Raw genomic sequence first — 14,066 nt, 5'->3', positions numbered from 1 at the left:
CTAAGTGCTTGGATAAAATGGGGGAGGTAGGGAAGAACTCCTACCTCTGCGGAGCTCGCAGACTTGTGGTAAATGAAAAAACTAGTAGTAACTTTACTTTTTATTTTGTATTCTATAGCCAACTCCGACTATAGCAAATACTGTGGGCTTCTCGAGATAGGTTCCTATATTGACATTTTGGAGCCCATTCGTGCCTCGAATAGCTCATTGTGAAGTGATCAACTTGGATTAAAAGGTTAAAAATCGGGTCTAAAAGAACTAAAATTTGAAAAAGTAAATACTTGTCAGACCATCACACATGTCAATAGAAAGCCACAGGTTTTCTTTTCATCGCGTAAAAAGTATTTTCGAACCTATTCATGCAGAACAGTTCTTAACACAATGCTTTGTGTATAAAAGGGAAGGTGGGAATGCATTCAAATTGCAGATCGCGATAACTGCAGTGGATATCCCGACTGGTGGCCAGCCTACCCTCCGCGGGTTTGTCTTTTCTTTCCTTTTCTTTTTAGCTGAAAGACCATACGCTTAAGCAGAAGCCACATGGGTGGAAAGCATCGCAAACACAGGGGACAGATACCAGCTCGTGCGCTACGAGCTGGCTGGGGCAGCTCCGCAGGCGCAGCCGACCGGCTCCCACCTCCTTCCGGCGCCGGGAGTCTCAGAGCGGACTAGGCGTCCCCCCAGAGGAAAATCGAAGCGCCGCAGATGCCCCCTCAGAAGAACCAGCGGCCACCCACCAGACCTTGGGGCCTGTCCCTTTTGGGCTCCCCCTGACCATTCTCGCGTGCGCTGCAGAAGGCCAGTGGGGTGCGATTGGGAAACCTGGCGCTCCTGGCCCCAGAGCGCAACCAGTCGCCCGCCCACACGATCCCACAGCTCAGCAGGCCAAGCAGGCCGGACGCCGAGGCCTCGCGGTATTGAGCCTCAATCCGCCCCGCCTCCTCACCCTCCAGCCAGCCCCGCCTTCGCTCTCACCCCTCCCCCGCTCCCGCCTCGTTTCCCCGACAATCTCCTCGCGCTCCCGGCCCGGCACGCGCGCTGCGCCCGTCCGCCGCCGCCGCCGCCGCCGCCGCCACTGCCACTGCCGCCGCGGCGGAGCTTTCCTTCGCGGTGCCTAGCTTCCAGCTTCGGACCGGAACCGGAAGTTGGGGGGGCGGGGCCGGTGAAGGCCAGGGGACCGAAAACGCGGCCGAGCCCGGAGCCCGGAGCCGGAGCCAGAGCCTGGACCAGAACTTGGCCGCCGTCTGCACCGCTGCCGTTGCCGCCGCCCGCCACTCCTACCCCGCGCTGCCGCTGCTTCGGTCGCCACCGCCGCGAGCTTGGTCGCCAGTGGTCCGCGGACTTTGGGTGTCCGGGTTGAAGGTCGGTCCGGACGTCGGACCTAGCTCGGTTCCCGGACTGTCCGGGCAGCAGCGGACGCCGCCGCCGCCGCCGCCGCCTCCTCGTCGCCTCAGCCTGGCGTTTTGTTCCGAGAGACCCGAGAGGCGAGCAGAACTGACAGTGATTTTGACAGTGATTTAAACCCGCTTTTGTTGTTGTTGGCTTTTCGTGGTTTGGTTTTGTGTGTTGTGCTTGTGTGTGGCGGTTTTTCTCCGTGGTGCATTTTTTTTTTTTTATTATTGTGCTTTTTTTTTTAAACCCCGTGAACGTTTTTTTTTTTTTTGGATCGGGGCTTCCGAATATGTTTTATGACGGTTGATTTTACACCAGGAGGTTTGTCTCTGAGGAAGACCCAGGGAACTGGATATCTAGCGAGAACTTGCTACGGATTCCCCGGCGCCTCGGGAAAATGGGAGCTGCTGCAAAGTTGGCGTTTGCCGTCTTTCTTATCTCTTGTTCTTCAGGTAGGTGCTTGGAGCGCGGTGCGGCGGGGCTGCTGCCGCTGCTGCCGCTGCTGGCGGCCACGGTTGTTGTTGGGTCGGCGAGCTTCAGTGGAACCTGGGGACGTTTCCTCCTACTTTGAAACTCCCTCGGCTGCCACCTCCCTGGTCTAATTGTGATCTGCAAACCCGTAAATTTTTCTCGTTTTGAGTTAGGTTGGCCGACTAATGAGTGACTGCTCTGTTGTGGAAGTGAGAAAGTCATGGTTTGTGGCCATAACACTGGATGACAGCGCTGGTTGGGTTGCAATTAAGCCGCAAATACCACAAGTGACAATTTATGCAAAGGCTTGAGACCTGAAAGGCTTATTCCAAAATGCCATTTGGTATACTCTTAAATAAGGGTTGTATTATTATTTTTTTGTCGTCTTTTTAATTAGTGCTTCACTGGTGACTAGAGATCAAGTCAGAGATCAACCTAGATGCTACTTAATTTTGACCGTGAGAAACAATGCATCACCTTAGCAATTTCATCTGAATCTCCCCTCACGTTTTCTTCAACTTCAGTGTCCAGCAGTGTTAAAAATAGTTGTAGTTGTTGTCAGAGTATTAACTATAACCCAGTGCAGAAGAGGTATACTGCTATGTGTTGGTAATGTGCTGGCTTTCAACCACCATTTGTGTGCTCTTTTTTGGCATAGATTTTGCTTACCTACGGAATACTTATTTTAAACGTTTTGTATTGAAGCATTGTTTTCAGTTTAGAACAGCCTGCTTGATTTTGTTCATACTGTCAGATATGCTGTAGTCATAAAACAGGTAGGAAGAATAATCTGATCCCATATTATTATTTGAAATTTTGATTTTGTGAGACTGTTCTCTGCTTGCAACCAGTGGTTGGAGAACTATCTAGTCTTTTGTACTGGAAATTCGATAAATTAGCACAGCATCTTCAAAGGTATTCATGTGTATGTAACATATTTAGGTAGATGAAACAATTTAAAAGTCACAATGGATCTATTTATCGTAAAATTCAATAATCAGTTATTAGACTGTGAGATAGACTCTAAAGGGGATGGGGAGGGGGTGCAAATTGACAGGTTTTATGGCCAGGTCTTTATCTCTTGCCACAGGGAAATTAGAGGGTGGTAGTCTTTTCTTTGTGTACCTCTGTGGGGTGTGTGTGTGTGTGTGTGTGTGTGTCCGTGTGTGTGTGTGTGTGTGTGTGTCCGTCCCTCCCATCTCCCCCTTTTAATAGAATCTTTTGTAATGTATAGAATTTTGCTGAATGGTACATTTCCTTGTGGTTAATAAATGGATAAAGTCTAGTCTTATGTCTGTAGTGGTATTGATCAGTTCCGGGTGGGCTGAATGTGTTGTGAAATGGCGATCATTGCCAGAGATTAACCAAAAGAATCATGTCTGTTTAAATGGAAGAAGGAACATGCTTAAGGCAGGCTGACAGTTCTTTTTGTGCAAGCTTTGGGGAGGAAGATAAACAATGGAGTCTCTGAAATGAATGAAGACCTTAATACCATTAAATCTCTTGCTTATATGACATGTCTTAACCATGTAGTTTTTATTTTTCCTGTTTTACTCTTTCTCCTCTGCCCCTATATGTTCTGGTGGTGGCTTCTCTTGTTCAAATCTCTTTTTCTGATCTGCCCTTGAGGAGGAGGGGCATCATGGCCACTGACCAAGGAATTGTGTACATTATTGCTGTCCCCCACCCCCAACCCACCTGAGTCACACTAATTGGTGGAAGAGGTTATTCTTGAGCAGTCTCAAGGTATTACTTCTGGAAAAGCAGGCTACAGATCTTGCAGCTTTCTCTGCTGGAGCATTAGTTTCTTGTAAGATTATTTTCACTGGCCAGGAGGTTAATAATTAAAATTGTGAAATAGTTATTTTGTTGCTATAAAGCATATAGATATTCCTTACACTAAACTAGTATCACATAGTTACATAGTTTTTAAAAATAACTTTCATAATTGAATTCAAGTTGAAGATAATTGAAATAATCTTTAAGACTTTAATCCATATTTATACATAAAGAATTTTAGTACTTAAAATGCCTGATTTTTTTTTAAAGAGCTTTTGTAAGGAATTAAATGCACCCTTTAAAAGATTATTATGTTTCTTTTAAAATGATTTTTCTATGTAACATGTAACCTGTATGGCTATTTTAGGGGAATCAAAATATTTGTCATTTTTTTGTTTGTTTCTGGCTTTTTTTTAATCGAGTGGAAAGAACAGTAGTGAATAGCATTTAATTACAGGTGTTTGGATATATGTTTATAGTTTCATGTGGACTTTGATTTTTCAGTTTGCATCTGATGGTATGTTCTGGAGACTGATTTTGTAGACTTTTGCTGTAAGATACAGCCAAGTATATAATTTTTTTTCCTTTGGCCTAGGGGAAACATTGTTGAGTTTACCTTCATCTTGAAGTGCCTTCAGGTTCCTTTTGATTTTGAATTTTTTTCATTCTTCTTATTCTTCAGCTTGTTTCAAAACACAAATCTATTTCTGTTGGGTTCTTGTTTGTTTTTAAAACATTGTGGTATCTTTCTCTACAATTTCTTTCTTCATTAATTTCTTAAAATGCGAGAATGAATTTAGTTGCTCTAGTATTTAGGTCTATCCTACCTACCCAATGATGGAGCTGTTGTGGTATGATTTGTATTAAATAAAATTGAAAATTCCTTTGGGTTCTGACTACTGCTTTAGAGCTGGAATTGTGTGGTCCATGTATTCTGTGAAATAATAAAATGATGATTGTATTTTCTTCAATTCACCTAGGCAGTATTGTGTGACTATGAGCATTTCGGTGAGTTTGTGGTTGGAGGGGGAATTGGCAGTACATTGAATCTTCTGGGACTGTTCTGAACTTTGGCTAACCAAGTAAGAGATATTAAATGTTTTGTTTCCTAAAACAGAGTGTCCTAAATGTAATCTGTGATCAAATTAAAATATATTGAGCTACCAAAGTCAGAAAAAAACTACCCATTTTCCCCAATTAATTTTGATTTTTTTTTTCTGTTTATGATAAACTAATAGTTGTCAAACTTGGATAACTTTTGCTTCCTGGTCCCTCTTCATGTAAGTACCCATTCTCCACACTTGGAGACATTTTTGGTTGTCACAGTTCTAACATCTAATGTAGAGGACAGGGATACTGCTAATCACTGTATAACACAAAAAGCCACCTTCCACAACAAAATTATTTGTCTCAATATGTCAGTAGTGTTTAGGCTGAGAAGTACTATTCTGAACCCTTAATTTTTTAAAGTATTAGTACGTCAGTAAAAGAACTCTCTCCTCTTCCCTATCATTCATCTCATTTTTACAAGTTTTTGGTATTGATTATCTCCAGGTCACTGTATTGAGTTTTCTTTCTTTCTTTTTTTTTTTTTTTTACTTTCTTTTAAAATGAGACTATTGGAATTTGGCAGGCACATTTTTTAAGGGTATATACATTATTTCATCCTGTTAGAAATTAATAAAAATATTTTGCTGACTATTAAGTATAAATTCTCTCCATCACTTGTGATGAACTTCTCATAAAGACTGCATATTCAGGGATATGAAGAATGATTGGTCAAGTTATCAAGTTTAATTATATTTGCTTATGATCCAGTAATATGCTTAATAATCATCTTTAAGAATATTCTCTTTGATGATTATTGAAATCACTGGGTGGCATGGCAGCACGTGTGTGTGTGTGTGTGTGTGTGTGTGTTTAACATGGTGCCCGAAAGTATGTCATGTGAGTGTGTATAACATGGTGCCTCAAAGTTTTGTTCATAATGTTTATCATTACATGCCCCCTGAATGATTTCAGGGCGTAATATCAGAGTTACAAAAAAGATATTTCTTTGTGTTTCTAACTTTAATTTCAAGTGATTTTTTTTTTTGATTGCATCATATTCTTGAGAATCATTAGCTGGGTTTTGTTAGCATGGGAGTCATTTAGGTAATACTAAGTAATATTCTATGATCTATCATGGACCCTTGTCCTTTTAAGGTTAAAATTTGACCATAATTAAGAAGTGCTTACCTTGTTTTGAACTCTGATTTTAAAGAAGTAACTTAGTCAGCCAGAATAAGAATTACAGTGAAACTCTTAAAATGAGTAGCACTACTTAATTGAGAGAAAAAATTCTGCTGTCACTCTTTATACAATGTATGCAAATAAGACTCTTACTGTCTCTCTAATTCACTTCCCTTATGCATTTCTCCCATACTATTGGCATTATCACCTTTTTGGGTCTACCAGACTCACTTTTCATGAGAAGTAAAATGTAATTAAATGAGATTTTAATCTCTAAATGGTTCCTTTAGATTATAAACCTATTCTTTTTTCTTTTGTAAGTACTTATTTCTTATCTTCAGTGTCTCATAAGTCTCTGATGTAAATCTGTCTTTTCATGCTCTCTTCTGTTGCCACATGTATGGTGCCTCTCAGTAGTTAGGTAAGATTGGCCGCCTTTGATATTGGGGTCACTAGTTCTCATTCACCTTTTTTTCTATGTTTTATATAACTTGTGATTTTTATTTCCTTTCATTATAGTTCCCTTACCATGTTCCCCGCTCCTTTGCCTTCCTTTTCCCACTCTGTCCCTTCTTTGCTTTCCTATAATTGTAGCTGGTTGCTTTTGGAATCCACTCATTGCTTACCCCGAAGGGTGGCACAGGAGGGCTCACGCATGGTTTAAATGAAACAGATTGAATTTAAAGTGCCTGAGAATTGACTAGGTAGTATTTCCCACTGTTCTTTTTCATTTGTTGTTTTCTGCAATACCACACACATTCCTGGGGGTAGTGTTACTCTCTTGGAATCAAATGGCATGAACTTTAGATTATCTTATTCCATTTTATATACATTTACACACACACACACACACACACACGCACACCTATTTTAACTCTTTGCTGTTTTCAGAAAATGTCTCATTGTTATATGTTCATGGTCTTTGTTTAAGCCAGAATTTGACCAGATCGTTGGGTTTATTTATTGCTATGGCTGGGACCACATTAGACATCCTCTGTGGTAGATTTAATTCTGTTAAGTTATAATAGTCATGTCTAGACAGAACATTGATTTCAAATTGACTATTGAATATGAAAGTTCCAGGAATAGTGTATAGAGGAAGGAGGAGAAACCAAGAAGGTTAAGAAAACTACTATAGAAAACAATTAACTTTCTGTCATCTCTCCAATTACATTTGTTAGTCACTTTCATATTCCCTGTATATCTAGTGTTCAAGTTTTGTTACATAAAGGGACTTACTGGGAATATGTTGTTGTCTTTGAGGTTGGATTTCTTAAACTGTCAAAATAATGAGCTTAAGGAAAAACAAATAAGAGATTCTTAAGGATATTGGACAAATAGTAGTTTGTGATGCTTAGTAGACATGACTTGAATTCTGGTGCCAGTACTGTCATTTTTCTTACCTGAGTTGTTATAGTGCTTTTCTAACTACACCTAAATATTCTTTGTCACTCTTTCCTTTTCTAGTCCATCCTCATAATTGCCAGATTGGCCTCATTAAAAAATAAGCTTGAATATGTCATTCCTGCTTAAAACCTTCAATTCACTGTGAGTCACCTATAGCATAAAATCTAGTCTTAGAATGGCATACAAGTCCTTTGTCATTTGGTTTCTATTTTCTTTAACCTCTTGGTGTAGTGACTAAGAGTATAGGTTCTGGAGTTACTGATAGGATGCCTTAGTTTACATCTTGCTCCACAACTGAACCTTGGGTAAGTCATTTCAACATATGTGCTTCTGTTTTGCTATCTACAAAATGGAGAGCCTAATAGTGTCTAATTTACAGAGTGGTTTGAAAATTAGATGCTGTCTAAAACTTAGGTGTGCTGCTGTTGCTCCTCCTCAGCATGAGCCCTATATCCAGCTAAGTAAAATTGACTTGCAGTTTCCTGAATGTGTCTTCCTTTATTGTTGTCAGTGTAGTATCTTTGTACATTTTTTTTCTTCTTTCTGATTAATTCTTTTATAGTTGAAATGTATTACCACTTTGGAACATTTTTTTTTTTTTTGCCACCAACCCAAATTGAATAAATTGCCATCTGTTCTTGTAACAAACACCTTATAAATGACCTTGATTTCAGTAATTACTGCAAATATCTACTTGCTTTCTGTGCACCTTAGACAGAGCTCTTTGAAGAAGTCTTCTTGATATCCCCAGATTGCATACCTAGAAACTGGTATGCAATTGGTACCCAGCAAATGTTTATGGAATGAAAGAGGTGGATTTTATTTTATTTTTTCTGGGACTGAATTTTCATTTTATTTGTGAAAATGAGAAAATTGAGTTAGGTGATCTCTGAATTGTTATCCTACTTTAAAAGTTTTATGTTCTTTAAGACTAGAGTTTACTTGGGATACTTTGTTAAGAAAAAGTGATTTTTGCTGTTTGCATTTTTGGTATCCTAAAGTTCTTTCCTTCTTTCTAAATACTGTGTCTCTTGTCCTTAGATTAAATCTTTCAATTTAATTTGAATAGTATAGATTAAAAAGGCATCTTAGAGATCTTCAAGTTCAGTGGCTTTCAACTTTTTTGACCATAATCCACAATAGAAAATATATATTGTATTGTGACTCAGTTCCCATATGCATAAATTTGTGTATATCAGAAATAGCATTTCATGAAGTAAATTTTACTGTAAAGGTCACTTTTAGCTTTATATTATACTTCATTAAAACCAAAGGTTGATTATGATCCATTAGTTCAATGACTAACTAATGAGTTGTAAACTTCTCAAAAAAAAAAAAATTAGTTCAGCAGTCTTCCATTACTCTACCCCAATACTCTTAGAGAAGGAAAGTATGTGAGTAATTATGTGCACTGAATTATATGTGCACTGATAATTATGTTCATTATTTAGTATACAATAGAGAGTGTGTGCCTAGATATAAAATATAGAGAAAATTGGCCCTAACAGAGAACATGAACCTCCTCTGAGTTCTCTATTCTGTACTAGAGTAATGAATTAAAACACACACACATACACATTATTAAAACAAAATTAACTCGTAAATTTGAAGAGGTCACATCTCTTCATTTAGAAAGTGTTTACTGGAGGAAGTAGATATTAAAACTAAAAACAAATATCTTACCAGGAAGTTGAGAAAATGATATTTTTCTTAATGTAAAGGAAAAAGCATGAAATAGAATCAGGAATACAAAGAGAACTTGCGAGTAAACTTGACCAGTATTGGGATGCAAAATGAGTGGAGGAATTTTGACTAAATTTGAGAAAGAGATTTATGTGGTGAAAAGTTGTTTGAAAGTGCTTGAAAAAATAATCAACTCAATTTAAGGAGTTAAATCCACATGAAAATTAATTAAAATTGACAGGAGGTTTAACACTGAATGATATCTATCCTGATAGTTGTCCCAAATACATATATGGGGGAATATAGGACAGAGAAGCAGTTTAAAGAGTAAGGTAGAATGGTAAGATTGCTAAATTGGTAAAGAAATAACAAATCAGAGGAAACCAGGAAGCATATTCATAACTAAAGATATTCTTAAAACAGACATGGATTTAGATTATAATAAGCATGAATGAAAATATAGACATAGACTTGAAAAAAATAAATACGTAAGAAACATGAGAGTATGTAGTTATTTCCTTACCAGGGCAGACACTGTATGATGGATTTTTCCCCATTGTGAAGTCAAGTGAAAGAATTCTAAGTACTAGTAGCTCAATATGTTGATTGTGGCTAAATAATGGTCAAATCCCAGTAATTAATTACTCATATGGGTCAGCCAGATGTTATTCTTTGAAATCTGTGTAAAGTGTAGTTAAATCTGGTGGCCTATCGAAGTAGATTTAGCATCTATTCTGAACTTGGTATATGATATTCTGGTATTCTTGGTGTTCTGGTATTTTCATGTCAGATTCATAAACCTTTCAGTTAATTCAGCTAGATTAAAACACCTTTTCCTTTTGTTAACTATTTTCTTTGTAGCTATAGTCAAATTGGTGATCACTTTATTCTTCTAAAGTTTCTGAAAAAGATAAACATGAAACAATAAGAATTATTAGAAAGAACACATGTGGGGAGATAATACTTCTCAGAAAATTTAAAAAGTGAACTTTTAAATTAGTGTATTAGAAATAAACCTGTGTGTATAGAAAGCTTAGAGAAAGGATTTTTCCTAGTTATGATTACTAATTTTGCAATTTATATTTTACATAGATGAGATCTTTATTAGGAAAAATCTGTTAGTTTTCACATCTTTATGACTACACATGATAAATCAAGCTGGATCTGAGCCATTATTTTAAGAGGAAGGAACATGGTCAAATTAGGAGATCTTAGCAATTTTCTGAAACTTTTTTTTTATTTGTAAACCAAGCTGTATTAGATGACATAATAAGTAGTTCATAGTAGACCTTATGTACATACATTAGCTTTTAATCTATCTTTAAGCCCTATTTTTTAAAATGTAGTCTCTAAAACATTTAAAAATATTAATTTCATTTTGGGGGGTTATATTTTAACTTGCTGGTAAATTCTCAGTTACTATGAAATTTCTGACCCAATAATTCAGCCAAGGAAAACATCAATAGAGTGCCAAGTAGATATCAGAATATGTTTAGACAATTCAGATATCATGGTTCCTTTGAAAGGATTTCTTTAAGGTACAGCATGAATTACAAGGAAACACTGGTAGAAATCTTCCCTATTTTTGATTGGAATTTAAAATATTTTTCTTAGGCAATTTCACTTTAATATTAAATATCTTAAAACTTTTCATGTAAAAGTGAAGTCTTGAGGCCTTCCCTGGTGGTGCAGTGGGTTAAAGCACAGCACTAAGAAGCTTAAGCCACTTCTGTATGAGTTCGATCCCCGCCTGCCCTGGAGGAGTTCCACATGCCATGGCAGACCTCTCCTGACCTGCCCACTGCTCCCCTCAGCAGTGTACTTCGTCAGTCTGCCTGTTCTGCACCGCACTCTGTCTCTAGTAAATCCTCTCATCCTCCGCATCTCTGGCCTGTACCCCGGTTCTATATAAATAAATAATTCTTTTTTTTTAAAAAAAAAAAGTGAAGTCTTGAAAGATTCTCAGTCTGTTTTTGGCACCAGCTGTAAGCTTTGAAAACACCATCATTTGAGTTTTGAAATTAGTGCTTTGAAATGGTTTAATATTCTAAACTAATATGTAAGTCTCTAAAAATTCTTGTTTTTCCACTGATTCTTCTTTGGCCTTTGGGACTAGTAAGTCTTTATTCATTTCTAAATTAAGGAATATTAAATAACCATTCACTAATAAATATTGAACTACTTGTTAGGTACTGTGCTAAGTGCCTAGAATGCACCCAGGAGCAAGATAGACATGATTATACTTCCATAGAACTTCTACTCATAAAGTAGTCAAGTGAATAAAAGAATTACAGACTGTCATATGTACTTGACAGAAAGACAAACATACAAGCAAATAAACAAGGTTCCGATGAAGGTAATTTTTTATTTGCCACACATCACATAACACAATCTCCAATTACTTAATTTTATTACTTATTATCTGTCCTTTCCACAGCTGAAATGTAAGTTCTGTGAGAGACAACATCTCACTTTTTTGCCACAGTACACCCAGGGCATTGTACAGCTTCTGTCTGGGTAGAACCTCAATAAATAGTTGGTACCAGAAGAAATTAATGTGGGGTGGGACTGGAGACAAAGACAGGAACAAGATCATGCAGAGCTTTTGTTTTAATGTGGAAAGGAGTTAGAGTGAAATATGAACGATAGAGGGAGCAGAGTTCTTTGATAGTCATTTCGGAAACATTACAAGTATACAGAAATACAGAGGTGAGAACAGAAGTCTGAAACATCAGCGTAAGCTAGAGCAACTCTCCAAGATCACTTCTAGTTTTGGACATTTTTCTATATTATAAATCTTGCCTTTATTAGCCTTCCTCTTGTATATTTTTTTAAGTCAGTTTATTTTTCCTTTTTTATTACTTTAAAAAATGAATAGTCTTATTATGCACTTGGAAACTTTGAATACAGTATCTCAAAAACAACAGAAACCTCAGAAAATAAACCATAGATCAGGGATTATTGAATTTTTGTGGCAAATTCCTGTTTTAGATTCTATACATCTGCCCATTTGCATTCTTACTAAACATTTGTGCTTCTCTATGAAACTTTGATTTCTTTTCAAATGTGTTTTTTACATGATCACTTACTTGCTTTAAACTTGTAATATGGTATATTGTTGGTATGATTGAAAGCAGAAGTAGAAATACAGCAAAATTTGTGTATTAATTCTTAGAAATTTGATTATCTTTACAAAGGCTATCAAGATCTTTCAGCACAGGCTGAAAGGATAAATAGTTAATTCTATGGGCTATTATTTTCACTCTGTACTCTGGCCTCTAGGCCTAAATCAGCTTGAATAATTTTATCTGAAAGTTTTCAATCCTCTATGGTTGGTATGAGGAGGAGGTGGTACTTGGCACTGAGAAAACTATATTGGCAGAAATTCAACAGCAGCATCTTTGATTAGTAAAAACTGCATTATTACAGAGATAACACCACAAGAGATAAAAATTGACAGAATTAAACAATGTCTTACTGACTGATTCTTTATTTTCTTTCATTCTGGAAGCAGGTAAAACAGATTATCTTTGGTAAATTAGTCTATCAAAAAGTATAGTTTCGGGCCCTCTCTGGTGGTGCAATAGGTTAGGACACAGCACTGCAAGCTAGTGCCGCTGCTTCAGTGTGAGTTCAATCCCCAGCCCTGGAGATGATCCACATGACATGGCAGATCTCTCCTGACACGCCCGCTGCTCCCCTCAGCAGTGTATTTTGTTGATCTGCCTGTTCTATTCCCCATTCTGTCTCTGGTGAATCCTCTCACCTCCCCTGCACCTCTGACTTCTACCCCAGTTATGTATGCATAAATGAATAAAAATATTTTTTAAAAAGGAAAACCTGCTTAAAAAGAAATGACTTTTAAAAAGTATAGTTTCACCTTATAAATGTTATAGGCTATTTTATTATTATCCTATATAAAGGATCAGAATGAGGAATGATTTCTAGCCTTTGTTACTTGGTAGTAGAGCTTCATGGAGAATAGAATTTGCTAATTATTATCTTAAACTAAGATTTGAAATTACTTCCATAAGTACCCTTTAAAGTGCACTGAGGAGAAAATGAAAACTCAAAGTTAAAAGAATGACACTCGATTTTTTAGGTGTGGTAGCAGTGCCCTTTAAATGACTATTAAATCAGTGTAGTCTAATTGATTTTTTAAAAGATTGATTTATGCATATAGAACTGGGGCACAGTGTAGCTAGTTGAAATTTTTTAAGATTTACTTATTTTTTATTTATGCATGCAGAGCAGGGGCGGTGAGAGGATTTACCAGAGAGAGAGCGGGGAGCAGAACAGGCAGATCGACAACACTGTTGAGGGGAGCAGCAGTTGGGTCAGGAGAGATCTGCTGCACCATGTAGATCACCTCAGGGCCTGGGGATTAAACCTGCACTGAAGTGGCTATGGCTTGCTTGCAGTGCTGCACTTCAACCTGTTGTGCCACCTTGGAGGGCCCCTAACTGATTTTTTTTTTTAACTTTCTCTCTGTTTTTTAAAGGCTTTTATTTTATTTACTTATGCATACAGACATGTGATACAAGCCAGAGGTGCAGGGAAGGTGAGAGGATACACGAAGTGGGAAGCCGAACAGGCATATCGACAAAGTACACTGCTGAGGGGTGCAGTGGGTGGGTCAGGGGAGGTCTGCCATACCGTATGGATCACCTCTGGGGCTGGGGATCGAACTGTCACTGAAGCAGCTGCAGCGAGCTTGCAGTACTGCACCCTTACCCATTGCACCGCCAGGGAGGGCCAGCTAACTGATTTTTTAAAGTGATTGCTTGTTTTTCTATCTGGTCAATCTGTCCATTGACGAAAGTGAAGTGTTGAAGTCCTTTACTACTGTTTTGTTGCTGCCAATGTCTCTTTTTAGATTTCTTAATGGTTGCCTTATATATTTCGATGCTCCTTCGTTTGGTACATATATACTGATATCATTATGTAGTGTTCATTCTCTTTTGCTGTCTTTTATATATATATATATATATATATAAAGTCTTTTATCCTATGTAAGTATTGCTGTTCCCCCCTAAAATTAAGGGGTTCCTATTTGCCTGTAGGATTGTTATTCAAGCATTTGTTTTAAAGTGATAATCAGA

General features: G+C 37.8%; 1 protein-coding gene across 2 annotated transcripts in view; it reads left to right on the top strand.

The window, feature by feature from the left end:
* Positions 1-1,131: 1,131 nt before the first annotated feature.
* The window catches only part of ACVR2A (activin A receptor, type IIA), an 86,473-nt gene continuing 73,538 nt past the window's right edge, over positions 1,132-14,066 (top strand). The window contains exon 1 of one of the 2 annotated variants that reach the window (XM_004674672.2): positions 1,132-1,844. In XM_004674672.2, the coding sequence (XP_004674729.1) occupies positions 1,790-1,844 (55 nt within the window). In that variant the 5' untranslated portion in view covers positions 1,132-1,789. The remainder of the gene's footprint in view (positions 1,845-14,066) is intronic. The other variant, XM_012727167.1, reaches the window with a different exon arrangement.

Source organism: Condylura cristata, unplaced genomic scaffold (assembly GCF_000260355.1).
Source record: "Condylura cristata isolate star-nosed mole 26May11 unplaced genomic scaffold, ConCri1.0 scaffold00002, whole genome shotgun sequence".
NCBI classification, from domain to species: Eukaryota; Metazoa; Chordata; class Mammalia; order Eulipotyphla; family Talpidae; genus Condylura; species Condylura cristata.
The sequence above is the reverse complement of the archived record's forward strand: the minus strand, read 5'-3'. Positions and strand labels throughout refer to the sequence as shown.